The 16,644-nt window shown below is 46.8% G+C and overlaps 1 protein-coding gene across 9 annotated transcripts in view; it reads right to left on the bottom strand.

The window, feature by feature from the left end:
• Positions 1-16,644, bottom strand: part of PAX5 (paired box 5) — a 147,941-nt gene that overhangs the window by 72,579 nt on the left and 58,718 nt on the right. For all 9 annotated transcript variants that reach the window (XM_004677506.2, XM_004677507.2, XM_004677508.2 and 6 more), the window contains one exon: positions 14,953-15,128. In XM_004677506.2, coding sequence (XP_004677563.1) covers positions 14,953-15,128 — 176 coding nt within the window. The remainder of the gene's footprint in view (positions 1-14,952; positions 15,129-16,644) is intronic.

Genomic DNA, 16,644 nt, shown 5'->3' with positions numbered 1-16,644 from the left:
AGAGCATCCAATTTTGAGTTCTCTAGATCTAGATGCAGCACACATACCACCTCCTCACCCCAAAAGAGGCAAACTAAAAGAAGAACATGCCCAAAATCTATGCATCTCTCCAGGAGATGAGTCTCTCCAGCCCTGAGGCCACAGAGGTGCCCCAGAGCTGCCACTAAACCTCAGGGGTGACACATGTCAACATGTGACTCTGCAGGTCCTATGTGTCCCACAGCCAGACAGCTTGGGCTTTCAATCAGGGAACCAGTTAGAGGCTAGGGATCTCAATTTGTAGGTCAATTGGGAAAAAACTTCTCCACAACCTGGGCCCCCACCCATCATATGGAAACTGCCCTCGTATAGGACTTAATAGCCAAGTTCAGATTCTTCCTGAAGATTTTCCACTCACAAGCTTCTCCAAGACACTGACAGCTTTATTTGCAAAGGCTAGTGTCCACCTTTCTGAGTAGCTTTGCCCCCAGTGGAGGAGTCTTCTGACTCCTGGGGAATGGAAGAGAAGACTGGATGCAGGTCAGGTCTGAGACTCACCAGGGCCCCATGGCTCATGTCCATCCTAGGTTACAAGGAATCCACTGGCAAGTGGGAGGCATTCCCAGGAGACCCTAGGCACTCAGTTACCAATAAGTAGGTCCCCAATCATAGTCCCATGGTCCATTTTCTGTTTGTGGGCTGCTAACCTCTCGAACCACAAAGTATAACCAAGAAGGAAATGGTCACCCAAATATCCATTCTGAAGAGGGTCAGAGTCGCCAGAAAGTGGTAGTAGTAAAAGAATCAATAGTGCAGCTCCCAGGGCACAGATACCATAGACTTTCTCCTGGATTATTCCATATGTTACAACTTAATATCCAGATTCTGTTTATATAAGAATTGGTTGAAAATAATACCTGTAAATTAACAAACCTATTATTAAAAAGAGAGGTCCATGGGAAAGCATTGCTTCCCTCCCCACCAGCTCCACCCCCCAGCAGAGTTCCACCACCAATCCTCAGGCTCTACCACCAGAGTGGTGAGAGCCAAACACGGAAATACCACAAAGTCACCAACATCCAGCTCTACTGCAGTGTCTGGTCAGGCAAATATAACATAAAAAATGTAACCTTTGTTGGTATCAGGCCTTTGGTCTCTTCTTTTAAATGGGGAAAAGAACTACCCACCTAGAAGGGTTTGTTAGGAAAATCAAATAAGATAATACAAATAAGGTATTTAACTGGATTACTGTTCAGGTATTATAATACTCTATTACACTGCATTACATGATAAGTAGTATATTCTTTTCCAGTGACATCAAAGCCACCCCTTCACCCTCTGGCCACCTGAAACTACCCCAGGCCCCTTTCCCTGTTCTCTGTGTATTTGCTCTTCCTCTTTTCTACCTGGAACCCTCTTACTCTTCCCCTTCGCCACCAACTTCCTGGGTAGTGCTCCAGACCATAAGCTCTGTGAGGACAGAACTTGGTCTGTATTGGGCAGGCTTTCTCTGCTGATGTAAGCAATAATGATAAGTAACACCTATGTTTCCTGTGTGCCAAGAGCATATGCCACTGGCTCCACAGCAACTCTGAGTGGGGCACACTAGCACCCCCATCTTCCTCTTACAGATGAGAAAACAGGCTTGGAGAAGTTGAGCAACCTGACTGATCACACAGCTGGCAGTGGCAGAGGCCAGGGGCCAAGACCAGGTGAACCCCTGAGTCCTTGCGCTGAACCACAAGCCCTTGTGTGACTATGGGGGGGTGTCACTGGGTTCCCAGACCAACTGCACATGACGGGGAGAGGCAGGCACCCCTAAGAGCACAGCCACAGGCTCTGGCAGTCCCAGGCCTTTCTCGCATAGGGACATTCACAAGCTCTGCTGGGCTAGTCCCTGAGGAGTACCTATCTGGGTTTTAATACCCCCATTTTCCCTTCAAGACAGATATAGGAGAGCACAAAACTATCCTCTGTGTACCAAAAGGGAAATACTAATTTGTTTGTGTTTAGAGGAAACTTTTATACCATAACCCAAGATTAATAATTTATTACAAAGATTTCTTAACTACTTAGGCAGAAGTTCTGAAATAGGTACAATTGCTATTTTGATTACTTTAATGGGATTTTCCTCCTTTGAAGCCTGGTCTAATTTGCCTGTATAACCTCTAGCCAGACAAACAATAAATGCAGAGAGGCTTGGGGAGAAAAAAGTTCCTAGCAACTCCACAGTGGAATGTCCCACCACTGCAGATTCAGGGTCACCTCTAATCTTTTTCTCTTCCCTCCCGCCAATTCCATCCTTCTGCTGCCTCCTCACACACTCCCATCCTGCCCAATCATGACCCTTTCCTCACCATGACCCTGAGCAACTGTTCTGTGGCTCTTCTTGAGAGTTCCCATAAAAATAAAAACAGAATTTTGTTTGACCCAGCAATACTGCTATTAGGTATTTGCACAGATAACAAGAAAAATCTAATATGAAAAGATCTATCTACATATATGTACATTGTGAACTGTTTACAATTGTCAAATCATAGAACGAACCCAAGTGCCCTTCAACAGATGAATAGATAGAGAAGAAATGGAGCATATATTCACTGGAATATTATGCAGCTGAGAAAAAGGATACAACATGGTGGCATTTGGGACAAATGGATGGATTTTGAGGTAATTATGCTGAGTGAAGTCAGTTAAAATGTGAAAGACAGATTTCTAATGGTATAAATACCAAAAAAGAAAAAACAATCCAGTTACACAAGCATATTAGAAATAAAAATTTGAACTCAGCGAAAAGAAGATAATGGTTACCAGAAGAAATAGAAGAACGGGTATCAGGAGTAGGGTGGGAGGCAGTTGGAGTAAGGACATGTGTGAAAAAATCTTTTAAACAGTGAGACTTGCTAAGTACATATAAGTTAATATAGTTATATGATTCTATTTTATTTGCCTACTATTATTGAACCATACTCCTAAATATGGTTGAGGATAATATTTACATTCTATGTTTTTCACAACTAAAACTTTTAAATGCAAATTAAAAAGTTTTAGTGGTTGATCTGAAGGTTAATATGCATTTATAGCTCATCTAAGTTCACTTTCAAATGACACCTGTCTATACTTCTTCAATTGTAATACAAGTACTTTCTAGCAATTCCCTCTTCTTGTTCTTTGTGATATTGCTGTCATTCCTTTCATTTATCCATATTTAGTATCTGCGTTAACAACAACAAAAAACAAACTATAATTGTGGCCAATTCAGAATTTAAAAAATCAAAAAGTTGGTTTTCTTTTCCTCACTGACACCTGTCATTTCTTTCAGTAGATTTGAGTTTCTGACCTATATTATTTTCCTCCCTGAAGAACTTTTTTAACATTTGTTTCAAGAAAGATATTCTGATCATGGATTCGCCTTTATTTTCATTTAACTGAGAAAGTATTTATTTCTTCTCCACTGTTTGAGGATAATTTCCCAAGGTACATAAATATAGGCTGTTGGGACTTTTCTTTCAATGATTTAAATATATCATTCCACTCCTTGTTTGCATGGTTTCTGATATAAAATCCGCTATAATTCTTATTCTTGTTACTCTGTAAGTAAGGTGGTTTTTCCTCCTCTAGTTTATTTTAGGATTTTTCTCTTTGTCTTTGATTTTCTCATTTTCAATACAATATACAAAGATGTAGATATCAAAAAGTCTTGATATTCTCTCTTTTGTTTCTGGTATTCTAATTGTACTTATGTTACATCTCTTGTCTATTCCTGTTTTTTTCCCTCCCGTATTTTAGTTTCTATTTGCAAATCTTCAAGATTATTGATTCTTTAATGACTATGTCCAATCTACCAATGAGCCCAAAAAAACCATCTGTATTTCTTTTACTGTGATTTTTTCCCTAGCATATTGTTTTTCTTAAGAGTTTCCATATCTGCTTACATTACCTTTCTTGGAGTACTAATTTTCCTGGTAATGTCTCCTGTCTTGACCTCATTTCCTTGTGAGGTTTGTAATTTTTAACTGTGTATTTCTCTTTGGTGTGCATGTTGTACAGACTCAATTGCGGAAGAATCCAGATGAGAGCTGTTCATGTGCTAAGCATCTCAAAAATTTCACTGATACAAACTCAGTTTTTATATGAAATTTTCTTCTTGGATTTTTTGTGCTTTATATAAAGTGAAATGCTACACCTGTATGTGGCATAGGCTTCGAATTTATTCTTCCATGGGAAACTTATGTTCTACACTGAGTTTCAAGTAGAATCAAGTTTTCTGCTGCTTTTTTCAGTCTATAAGAATAACAGCCTAGAATTCATTTTATGGAATGTACAGTCTTTCCTGATTTTTAAATCTTTTGCAGGAGTTGCAGTTCTAACTCCTGTATCACACAGATTTAATAACATTATCTTTTGTCTCAACACCAGCGTGAGAGCCCCGGGCCCTGTTCATTAAGAACTATATTGGGAGCCCTCCCTAGTGGTGCAGTGAGTTAAAGCACAGCACTAAGAAGCTAAAGCCACTGCAGCATGAGATCAATCCCCACTCAGGAGATGATCCACATGGTGCGGCAGACCTCTCCTGACCCACCTGCTGCTCCCCTCAGCAGTGTACTTTGTTGATCTGCCTGTTCTGTTCCCCACTCTGTCTCTGGTGAATCCTCTCACTGCCCCAGCACCCTTGGCCTGTACCCCAGTTCTGTATGCACAAATAAATATACCTTAAAAAAAAAGCTTTTTAAAGAGTTTTATCAATAGCCAAATTCCTTACCCCAAACTTCCAGTGCATTCTCAAAGAAAAAAAAATGGTAGGATTATTTGCTCGTTGCATTTTTTATTTTTATTACAAATATTGGTTAACCTTGTTTAGGGGAAAGATCTCTACCCAAAAGTCAATTTTCACACAGTTCCTCTTTCTGCATCTATTACTGCTATTTTATGCCATACAGCACAACACAAATGGCCAGTGTCACTGACAAGGCATATCTGTAAAAATTTCTTGGATGAATGAAAATAAATGAATGAAAGAACATCCCAGCAAGGCGCAGTCAGCTCTTTGACAATTTACTCGTAATCTTTAAACCCCACATACATAGAATTTGCCTGTCATCTAAGAAAGTAGAACAGACAGGAAGAAAGACTGTAAACAAGTCAAAATAAAAATAAAAGCTGGATTTCAATTTGCTTTATCTCCCACAGAACTTTAGTGCTGGAATAGAGCTCAAGAATGACTCAGTCGAATCCTCCATCCCAAGGCAGATGCCACAACCCACAAAAGCCCAGGTGTCTACCCCATGCTACCACACTGTGGCAACCTGCCCAGCATTCCGTCTTGCAAAACAGGTGTAATGATTTTTCCTGGAAGTCCCTCTTCTGCTTGGTCCACAAGAAGACAAAAAGAATACTTGGCTATTTAACAATAGTCTTAAACTTACTTAGGGAGAAACAGACATCCACAGACAAGACTCCAAGTAGCAGGACAAGTAAAGAAGGCTGCGACCCACCATATCCACATCAATTCCACCCTTGAATCACTTGGAGATGATGAAGTAGAAGAAAAAGAAAGAGAAAGAGAAGGGCTTTAGCACCCAGTATTTCTAGAGATCTAAGAAACAAGCACCCAGTATTTCTAGAGATCTAGGAAACAAGAATTCCAGCATAATCCTGTTATGACTCTATTCCTAAGGTAGGATGACCTCCGAATTAAATCTTGCTTAAACATCTCAGCATTCAGAAGAAGCTTCTAAGCCCTCTCCTCATGCTGGGTAGAACTGGGAAGAGAACTCCTTCCCATGCTACAGCTCTCTCCCCACCACCTGTAGCTCCCTCCACGGGAGGAGAGCCTCAGGCCAGAACAGACGCTGGTCATGTTCACCACTGACAGCATTGCTGTGCTGGGGGTCAGGGGTCTTCCTCTGGCACATTCTGCTTCCAGGCAGCAACCAGGTCAGACCATGCCTGCTGTGGACATCCTTTCTCTCGTCTGGGCAGAGAAATGAGGTTGGTCTGCTGGGCAGGACCCATCACATTCTGAGATAATGTAGCCGAACTTCACTTGAGTTTCCTCTGCTCCAAGTGGTGCTGCCCAACTCAGGTTTTCAGAGGAACCCAGATATTAGAAAACATAAGGAGTGTTTCAGTACATGCTGAGAAACTCAAATCAGCACCTTTTCCTTGAGCTGGCAACCCCACAGAGGAGGAGGGAGGGAGAACGCGCACAAGCCCCCAAAGCAGAGTCCCCTAAATTGTGTGTGAGATGTCAGACCATCTTGGGTCTCAGGAGACCAGGTGAGATTTGGGGAAGCCAAAACCTGCAGGTCAGTGTCCTGCAACCACCAGCATCTCCCTCTGCTTGACCAAACGCCATCCAAGTGTGGACACAGGAAAGTCTGGGGAACTCTGCACAAAGCATATCTAACCCGCCACCTGCTTTCTTAGTCTCTTTTCTAAGACATATGACTCCCCTCCTTCAAAACCCGCCAACTTCCTGCCTTCCCATCAGAGAAGCCAGGTGCAAACTACTAAATTCATGATCTTATCAAGAGTTGAGTTGATGGTGAGATACATTCCTATTGTTACGGGGAAGGATGTCCTAAAAGAACTCCGCAGAGTCTTCTGGACTCCACCCCCTACTCCAGCTTTCTGAACCCTACACATTACTCCAGTGATTGAAAACTACAACTCCCAGCAGTACCAGGGAGAGAACTGCGAGGACCCAAAGGTGGAGCTAGCAGGAATGGATTCTGGGACATTTTGGGGGGATAAATAGGGCGCGATTGGAGCTCTGGCTCTCTCGCTCTGCTGCTCGTGCTGGCTCTCTGGCTCTTGCTCTCTCGCTTGGGAAGCAGCTCTCCGGACCGTGTGACTTGGTGCGTTCAGTCAGCCTAGCTGTAAGGTATTGCAATTACTTTGTTTCTGTATTCCGCTCTTTCCCTGTGTTGTTTCCTATTCCTTTCCCCTTTTTGTAAATAAGCCTGTTATTGACCCTTTTGTGTGTCCCTGCAGTAACTGAGTTGTGAGCGCGTGGGAGAGGCCCCACAGACAGGCGGCCCAGTCCACTCTGGGCTACCCTGTAGCACTATAGATTGAACTTTTTCCAAAATTTGGGGTCATATAGTAGCACATCTTTTTGAAATGGTAAATTGGAAAGCCAAGGAAGAGATGATGCAGTGTATCTGGGATTCTTTGGAGTTTAAGTTGGGTCACTAAAAGAGTATTATTGAGCCATGAGGTCACACAGCCCTGGCCCTGCAGAAATGCACTGTCATTTCATTCATGCATAACCTGGCCCTGAAAAGCCGAGCGCAGCACCTCTACGGTGCCTCTGAGGGCTCCACCCATAGCCTCCACAGCACTGCCATGGGAAACCTATGTGAAAACTTCCTTTCTGTGGTTTTGAAAAAGACGGCTTCCTTTAGGAAACTGGCCTGTTTTCCCCTGATGGACGGAGGAACTCTGCTTTCTATTTTGCTTTGACTGTCAGGAAGCTCAGAGGCAAATCTGAGTTCAACTCTCATAAACTCTGGGGAGACCCTAGAAACTCTAGCTGGAGTTAGGGATTTGGGGGTAGGTGGGAGGAGGAGGAGGGTTGTAAGGAGAAGGGAAAAGCAATCAAGCTGGCAATGGCCAGGGCAGAGTTAAGGGTAGCCCCAGACAAGGCAGCAGCCATTCCCAGAGATACACATTGGCCTCCCTATTCCTTCCCAACTCCCCACTGTACCCCTTCTCACTCTTCTTGGAATCATTCTTTCAGATTGGCAGGGACTTGCCATTTAGCAAATGGATTCCGCTTCTAATACATCCATGGAAAAGTTTAGATTCTACATACATGCCTCCTGTGTCAGGAAGCTCACAACTCCACAAAGAAGTGCCACATTGGAAAGTTTGGGCTAGCAGGAGGCCCCCTTAGCCTATCTCCTTCCCTGTTCACATCCACCACCCCCCGTTTTCCCTTCTTCAGATCAAGCCACCCAAATTTCTCTCAATATCCCTACTGGGGAAGAATTTTCAATGACCTGGATTAACTCTACTGAGCACAGCCCTGCATGGGGAAGGCCAGGGTAATGGCACAGAAGCAACTTGGTAAAACAGGACAGTCGGGCTCTCCCTGGTGGCGCAACGGGTTAAAACATCGCATTATGAAGCTCTCCGAAGCCACTGCAGCACGAGTTCAACCCCTGGACAGGGAGCTGACCCACATGGTGTGGCAAACCTCTCCTGACCAGCCTGCTGCTCCCCTCAGCACTGTACCTGTCAATCTGCCTGTTCTGCTCCCCACTCTGTCTCTGGTGAATCCTCTCACCCACCACACCTCTGGCCTGTACCCCAGTTCTATAAGCATAAATAAATAAATCTTTAAAAAACAGGACAGTCAACACCCATATTCTGCTGGAGCAGCCAGAGACCATGTGGGAGCAGCAGCACTTCCAGCCTCGGGCAAGGCTCCCAGAGACAGTGGATGGAACCCCCAGGTTTGTCCTTAGGAAACCACCCACCTGTAAGAGTTGGTAGGCAACGTGACTGTGTTGTAACTTGGGGTAACCCAATGGCTACCAGCTGGGCTCTGGCTGGAATTTGGCTTCTGGTCTCAGCTCTGCACTGACTGTGTGCCCTTAGCTAAAGACTGCACTAACCTCTCAAAGCTTCAGCTGTCTGCACAAGGGCATGATCAGAGGAAGTTTAAGACTATGTACTAAGGTGAGGCGAGGAAGGTTCTCCTCAGAACACCCAGCAATGGCGAGCAGTGAGTCCCCAGGGGCTACAACATCGAGGACAGTAGCCAACAGACCCCCAAGCACTTAGAAGCTCAGATGACAGGCAAGTCAGTATGAACTTAGCTGGGTTGGGGAAGACTTCCAAGGACAGGCAGAACACCCACTGGGACTGGGAGTTCTGAAAGAGACTGAAAGAATGTTCTTCCATGCAAGGAAAAAGTGAGCAGGAACTTGGCGTGAAAACATTAAGTAGCATTAACTGCAGTGCCTGCCGTCCTGCATGCTCAGAGCTGGCCCTGTGTTGGTGCGTTCACACACGTGCCAAACCGGGGTGCATGGGCCCCTTGGACCTAGAGCAGCCCAGCCTGTGGAGTGCAGTGAGGGGTCAGGTGAGGCCACAGCCAGAGCATCTGTGGGCAAGGGGAGGGGCATGGGGGTAGTGAAGGGTCACAATGAGGCTGGATGGCTGAAGTTCAGGCTTTTGAGCAGTGGGGAACCATGAAGGGCACTTATGTGAGGCTGGGCTTCAGGAAGAAAGATTCAATAGTAGAAGCACGCACAAGCAAGAAGCAGGAGGCCCAGATGAAGGTCACTTCCAGGGGAGCAGAGTAGTCCAGGCCAGATTCAGGGTTCTTTGTGGAAAAATACTCCCACAGCAGGGCCCTCCCTGGTGGCACAACAGGTTAAAGCACAGCACTATGGAGCTATTGCAGCCACCACCGCAGCACAAGTTCAATCCCCAGCCAGGAAGCTGACCCGCATGGTGCAGCAGACCTCTCCTGACCCGCCCGCTGCTCCCCTTAGCAGTGAATTTCAGTAGATCCACCTGTCCTGCTCCCCACTCCGTCTCTGCTGAGTCTACTCACCCACCACACCTCTGGCCTGTACCCCAGTTCTGTATGCATAAATAAATAATCTTTGAAAAAAATACTCCCAAAGCAAATCCTCACCTCCACCTTTCAGCCCTCTGGGGCTGGGGTTTGGGTGGCCTCGTTCTTCCCCAGTCCCATTGTCCTAGACTTCCTTTTGCTCAGCCTACACTTCAGCCACCCAGACCCACTTGTGCTTCTTCCATACTCTTGTCTGCTCTGCTCCTGCTGCCTAGACGCTCTGTCCAGATGACTCTGCCATCTCCACAGACCTGGATTCCCTCCCTCAAGTCTCAGCACAAATGACACCTCCAGGAAGACTTCCCCCATTCTCAGCCTGGCACACCTCTCTCCTCACCACTCCACTCCTTCCTCCCCCACCTCACTGGGCACAGACCCACTACTGAAGAAAATGGGCTCCCAGAAGAACAGAAGCGTGGCTGGCCCCTCCTGTTTCCCCCACAGTGTCCAACCCTTCTTCTGGCTGAGGTGAGTGTTCGGACCATCTCTAACGACCAAGCTCAATCACGCTCAGAAACACAAACTGGCCTGCCAGGAAGAGGAGGCCCACAGGAGTAGGCGTCTCTCAGCCTGTCCCACCAGCCTGGAGCAAGGCCACCATTCAGAGGGCAAAGTCACTGTGAGAGCAGGAGGCCTTTCTGGTGGCTTTCTGTTAAGACAAGGGCCAGGCCTTCTCCCCGTTTAACCCCCCATGACCTTTGAACTTCTTGGGAGGTCAGCAGCACATCCCCCTTCCCCAGCTGTCTTTCTGTCTCTGGCCCGATGGGAGGGAGGGCCCTGGGCCCGTTCCATTTTGCGCCCGTATTGATCTGTTGGCAGCAATGGGCTGGATAATTAGCCAGGAATTAGGGTTTCTATTACAGCCAGGAGGCTGCTCCAGCTGATTTATCACCTGAATAATTTACTGTGATTGAAAGGAAATTAAAATGAACTCCATTTGACAACTGTGAGCTTTTATGGGCTTTAGTGAAGGCTCAAAAGCCAGATTAATAGCCTGGTGTTGGTTAATAGTCTGCTGAGAGTAAATACGGCAGGCTGTGCTCTCGGCTGCCTTCCTGCCTGCTGGCCGGAGGACGCACCACTCCCGCCAGCGACAGCGTCAACGGGAGTTTTACTGAAACAGATTCCACTGTTCGAATCACACGTGCACACACACCACCAGCAGTTGTTTCTTTTTTTTTACCCTCTTCTCCTCCAAGGTGATTTTTACTCACTCCACATGTAGGGAAAACAGAATTGCTTTTTCAATAACCATTTTGAAAAGGAAGTGTTTCATTGTCGCAGGAGTGATGTGCATTAACCCCTTCCACTCAGGCCAAGGGCTTCCTAGGTTTCCATATAAAAGTCAGAAGCCTGGGTAGAGCTTGGTGGGAAAAGTGGCAAGGTGTGTGTGGGTGTGTGTGGGTGTGTGTGGCTCTGGGCTCAGCCCAGCCTGGTCCTGAAGAGGGCTGTTTTTCCCAGGGGATCTGACCACAGCAAAGAAAATGAGAGCCTATGGCAAGACAATGTCACTCTGGAATAACAGGTAGGTTCTGGATGCAAAGGGCAATTGCAAGGATCAGTCTGCAGGAAGGTCTTCTACAATCACTGGAGATACAGAGGCCTGTGTGACCAGCTTGCAAAAGACCCAAACAGAAGATCCTGAGGTCAAATACCAGCTCTGTAGCCTCGACAAACTCCTTGCACCTGAAAGCAGGTGAACAATCTAAGAGAAAATGTTCCGATCCATACAATGGGACTTACAAATCAGGGCCAGGACACATAGCGGGTGAGAGTCCAGTGAGAAATGGCTGTAAAAGATCTTTGAAAACTGTACAGCATCAGGTATAGGTAGGAAGGTCAGAGTTACTGCTATGCTGTTGCTGGGCTATTGCTGTTATCAAAGTCACAATCACCACCACCACAGATTTGGAAACGAGGGACAGAGAAAAAGCGACTTGCTTATTAACAGGGCAGCGGCAGGATTCCAGCCAAGCTCCTCCAACTCCAAGACCAGAAAGCACTCAGTGGAACTGACGGGTAGGCACCCACTTGGGCCACTACATCTCAGAAGCACCGACTTGGATATTCTGTCAGTTCACAAACAGAAAAAGGCTCATCACTCAGGACTCCAAGCCTCCTCCTGGTGCCACCACCATGCCACCCTGGGGCTCACAAGGCACAGCAGAGAGCCAGCATGAAGGTATCCGTACCCTTGATGTCTCCCTTACCAGCCCACGGCCCCTTGCTCAGCCGTCATTAGTTCAAAGTGATTGGGAGCCCAGAGCGAGGGTATGTCATTCATAGTCCAGTGCCTGTGTGTGTGCCTGGCAGCCCCGTGGCCTCACCTTCCATCTCTCCTCATTACAGCACATTACAGGGAGGTGAAGCAGATTAACCAGAAAGCACTGAGTCAGTCATTATCCTGCCTCACGGTTCGCCTGCAGGCCCCGCCTCATAGCCCCACAGTCAGAGACAGGCCAGCCACATGTCCGGCTCATCTGAAGGGCACTGCACAGCGACACTCAAGAAGTGGAGCACTGACTGAGTTCAGGCCCCATCTCCACATGGGCCTACGAGCCTGTTTCCCCCACTGTCACCTCTGCTGCTTCGTTCTCTGGGATTCTCCCTGTCCAGGTTCCTTCTCCATTTATCAGGACCCACAAGGTCTTTTCTCTTGCCTCACAAGTTCTGAAACCACACTACCCTGCCCCTGTGAGACTGCGGGCGGACAGCCCTGATGCCTGATTCATCCTCAGCCCCTGAGTGCCTGGCACTGTGCCAGGCTCACAGCCAGCATGAAAGAAATATGTTGGATAATTGAGGAGATGAGTGTCTGAACAAGTGAGTGAATGGATACATGGATGGCACTTGGACTCCTCCCAATTACGAACGCAAGCCTTGAGTCTCTGCCCAGTCTTTCTGGCATTCTGGGCAATGTGATTTATGATTCACATTGCGAGTCTCCATGAGAATCATGTGAAACACAGAGGGAAACATGGTCTCTTAACACTGACGTCTGAATTAAGTAAAGAAGGACTTAATAAAGATCTGGAGGCTTCGTAGGATAGAGGCCAGCTGAGGGCAGAGGATGCTCACTCTTCACATTTACTTGTTGGGTGACCTCAGACAACCCTGTCCATCTCTGGGCCTGTGAAAAAAATTAAAGAGGAGAGGGGCTTCCCCAGTGGCACAGAGGTTAAAGTGTCAGTGCTATCAAGCTATCATCAGCCACTGTGGCATGAGTTCAATCCCAGCCAGGGAGCTGACCCACATGGCACAGCAGACCTCTCCTTTTTTTGCCTACTGTTCCCCTCAGCTGTTTATTTCAGTCAATCTGCCTGTCCTGCTCCCCACTCTCTCTGGTGAATGCACTCACCCCCATCTCTTCAGACCTACACCCCAGTCTTTGTATATGTAAATGAATAAAAATAAACAAAGGGATAGGAAACTTGCCTCCATATTTCCTACTAGCTCTAAAATCATATCTTTATGATCCAGATCTTTATTAAGTCCTTCTTCAGTGGTAAAAGATGAGTTTTTCCCAGATTCTAGGGAGAAAGGAAGATCTCATCCAAGGAAGTTTTTCCTGGTGTCTCTCTTTCCTTTCTCTTGTGGCCAATGAAGTGTGACATTGGCCATCCCTTAGGAGGGCTCTGAGCAATGAGAGAGGCCATTTGTGAAGGACACCGCCCAGGATCTACAGTATATAGAGTGCGCTCTGTTTAGCTTATATGATCATGTCATTCCAAGAGAAAATTTTGCTCCACTTATAGAAGGAAAAAAACAAACTACTGACTGATATACTGAGAGCCTACAAGACCGGACCACCTTCTTTACATCTCACACCTGCCCCCAACCTGTTCCGTAAAGTCCAGTCACATTGAACTTCTTCCTGTTGCTCACTGCTGCCATGCTCCCTCTTACCTCAGGGACTTTGCACTTGCTATTCCCTCTGTCAGGCCTATTCTTCCACCCCCACACTGTTTCTCCTGTTGCTGCCCAACCCCTTCAAAGGTCCCCAAAGTGTATTTCCCACAGGAGGCTATTATGGCTTCCAGGCATGCTTTCAGAGAAACTCAGAAATAACCTTCCTCAACACCTGGCCCATTTGTAATACACTACCGTTTGGGTCATTCCTATTTATTGTGACTCTCCACACATCTGCAGGCTCCTTGAGCACAGATCCAAGCCTGTTGTGCTCTCTGATATACCTAGCACCTTGCTCAGTTCCTTGCACATAGTGGATACTCATCAATGTTTGTTGAGTGAATACACGATTTGCTGTGTGGCCTTATGTGAGTCTCCTTGCCTCTGGGCTTCCGTTTTCTTATTTGAAAACAAAGTAGCTAGGTGCTATGTGTGAGCCCTCACAGAAACTGTTTAGACAAAGCTAGAGAGTCATCAGGGATGGTCCCTGAGGCCTTGCTCATTCTGGCCACCCATGGTTCTCTCTGGCACCTCTCCGCTCCACGGCGCTTGCACTCACAGCCCACACGATTTCAAACAGCTTTGGAAAACTTCTGAAACCTCACTGTATCAGCTTGTAGAGGAAGCTCAGTGAGGCCAGTCCTCGCCACCAGTACCAGCTAGCAAAATGCTGGGCAGTCATCACTCATAGTACTCCTCTTGGACTCGCCCACCAGATGTGAGCTTTTAGGTAAGAACCTGTGTCTGCAAGATGCCAGCCCAGGCCCTTCACAGACTGGATGTCAGGAAATCATCTCCTGAACTCAATCTGGTACTGTGGGAACCTGACCTTGGCCCCATCTCTACAGCCACAGACATGGCTCTTTCTCTCCCCGGGGCAAAGATGGAGGCTGCTCATCAAGTCATCTTCCTCCTTGTTTCCATGTCCAGCAAATGACCCAAATATGAGTTTGTCCATTGAGACATTCCTCATTCCAAATTCTTGGGTTCAGTCTCTAAAAACACAGCAGGAGAGCTGACGAGAGTTGATGGTAGGGTAGCATAGCAACACCATCATAACGTGGTTTATGGCCTTACAGTGCTTACATATTTCCACCTTCACCCTGACTGACAGGATAATGACCCAAGACCACCTCAAGTGGCCCAGAAGATCATTACACTCCCCTGTGGCAAGGGCCCTAGGAAAGTACACCACTCAACAATGGCAGAGCTGCCAGACAAATCACATGCACACCCCTGGCTAGCCAGAGTGACAGAAGCACTGAGCTAGAAGTTGCCGGAGCCCTGAACCTCATGTCCTCCTAACCCCACGAGATGCAGTGACCAGTCAAGTCTAGCCAAGAATCTTGAGATGCCCGCATCTGAGTAGAACTTTGCATCTCACCCAAACCTGGCCAAATGCCCTCAGGAGGGCTGCCCGGCGTGTGTTTGGGTGGCAGGTGTGGTGGACAGTGAATCACGGGACTTACCTGCTCAGGCTTGATGGGCTCCGTGGTGGTGAAGATATCCGAATAGTGCTGCCTCTCAAACACGCGGTCCAGCACCTCCAGCTGCTGCTGCGTGAACAGGTCTCCCCGCATCTGCTTCCGGAGGAAATCTCTGCCAGGCAGCGAGTGACCGTTCGGCACTGGAGACTCTTGAATACCTTCGATGAGCATGAGAGAGGAAAGGAAGGGTGGTCACACCAGTGACTAAAGGAAGACATGTGAGACCTGAGATTTGGCAAAAGGCCGGAGAGCCCAAGAGTTTAGCTCCCTCTCAGACAAATGAGGAAACAGGCTTTGCCAAGGGGGTTGTAAGCCGAGGTCACCTTGCTGGTTAGTAAGAGCAATAGCTGCATGCCAGGCTTGTACAAAGCCCTTTTTATAGGCATCTTTCTCACCTAATCCTCAAAATAACTCCACTTTTGATGCTATAATTTTTCCCATTTAGTACATGAGAAAATTGAGGCTTAGAGAGATTAAATGATTTGCCTGAGGGATACAGCTCAAGTTGACTGAGGGGCTTCATCACCAGGTGCCTCTGCCTCTCTTGCACTTCAGACTCCTCACCTGGCTGGTGCTATTTTGTCCACACCTGATTCCCTTACCCAGCACATTTGCCACCATACCACATGAACAGGCAGTAAGCCGGTGTGTTAGGAAGGCTCAGGGAAACAGCAACCTCACACAATTCTGATGGGACTCCCTGGTCACACATCCGTGATCGACAATTTGACCAAATCTATAAAGATCACAAATGCACATTCCCTTTGATAGAGCAACCACACCTCTGGGAATTGATTTTACAGCTAGACTTACACATAGGGGAAGTGATAGATATACAAAGTTCTAGTTGCAGAAAGACTAGAAACAACCCTGCAGGGGCAGGTTTTGAATAAGTTATGTGTGCTTACGCAGTGGAATGTCGTGCAGCTGCAGAAAGGAAAGAGGACTCCTTCTGTGAACTGATATGGAAAGATCCTCCAGATACATTGCTAGATAAAAAACTCAACATGGTATGTGTAAGGTACAACCTTTTGCATAAAAAGGAAGAAAGTAAGACTATATGCATGTTTGTGTGTGTATATATACACATACACAGACAGGTTTCCCTGCTATCTAAAAGTAGAATATTCAGATTTGGTATGATTTGGTAGGTTTGTTTGGGGCCTGAGGATGTTGAAAAAATTCTATCTAAATAGATGTTAATAATGTTCCCACCTGCCAGCACAATGTTGCCACAGACTTCACCTGTCATGTGAGGAATGAAGCCAAACCAGAAACTTGAAGTTATGGGATTTTGAGATGCTCCCCAAATGTTGGCATGTCCCCAAGTGTCCAGCATGAGTGCTGACTTTTCAGAGTCTCCTGTGGAGGCTGACAGCACAGATCAACTTAGCATTCTCTACAAGAAGGGTCTTCAAGGGTCTTCCATATGCCCCCTGAGAAAATGGGACCTCGGGTAAATTTTTCCCAAGACAATGCCATAGGCTAGGCTAAGCCTGAACGACCAGGTAACCCAGCAAGTGGCCCAAGGCAAAAGCTGGGCTCCCTGGCCAATGTTCTCCAACGTACAGCCTGGGCCCTCCTCCCCTGACAGCCTGTGATACTGGGTTTCCACCTGACAAGGCCTTCTCCTGTTCCCAGAACAGCATCCTCTCCCATCATGGCACACCCTCA

This window comes from Condylura cristata, unplaced genomic scaffold (assembly GCF_000260355.1).
Source record: "Condylura cristata isolate star-nosed mole 26May11 unplaced genomic scaffold, ConCri1.0 scaffold00006, whole genome shotgun sequence".
NCBI lineage: Eukaryota > Metazoa > Chordata > Mammalia > Eulipotyphla > Talpidae > Condylura > Condylura cristata.
This window is presented reverse-complemented; position numbering and strand designations above follow the sequence as displayed.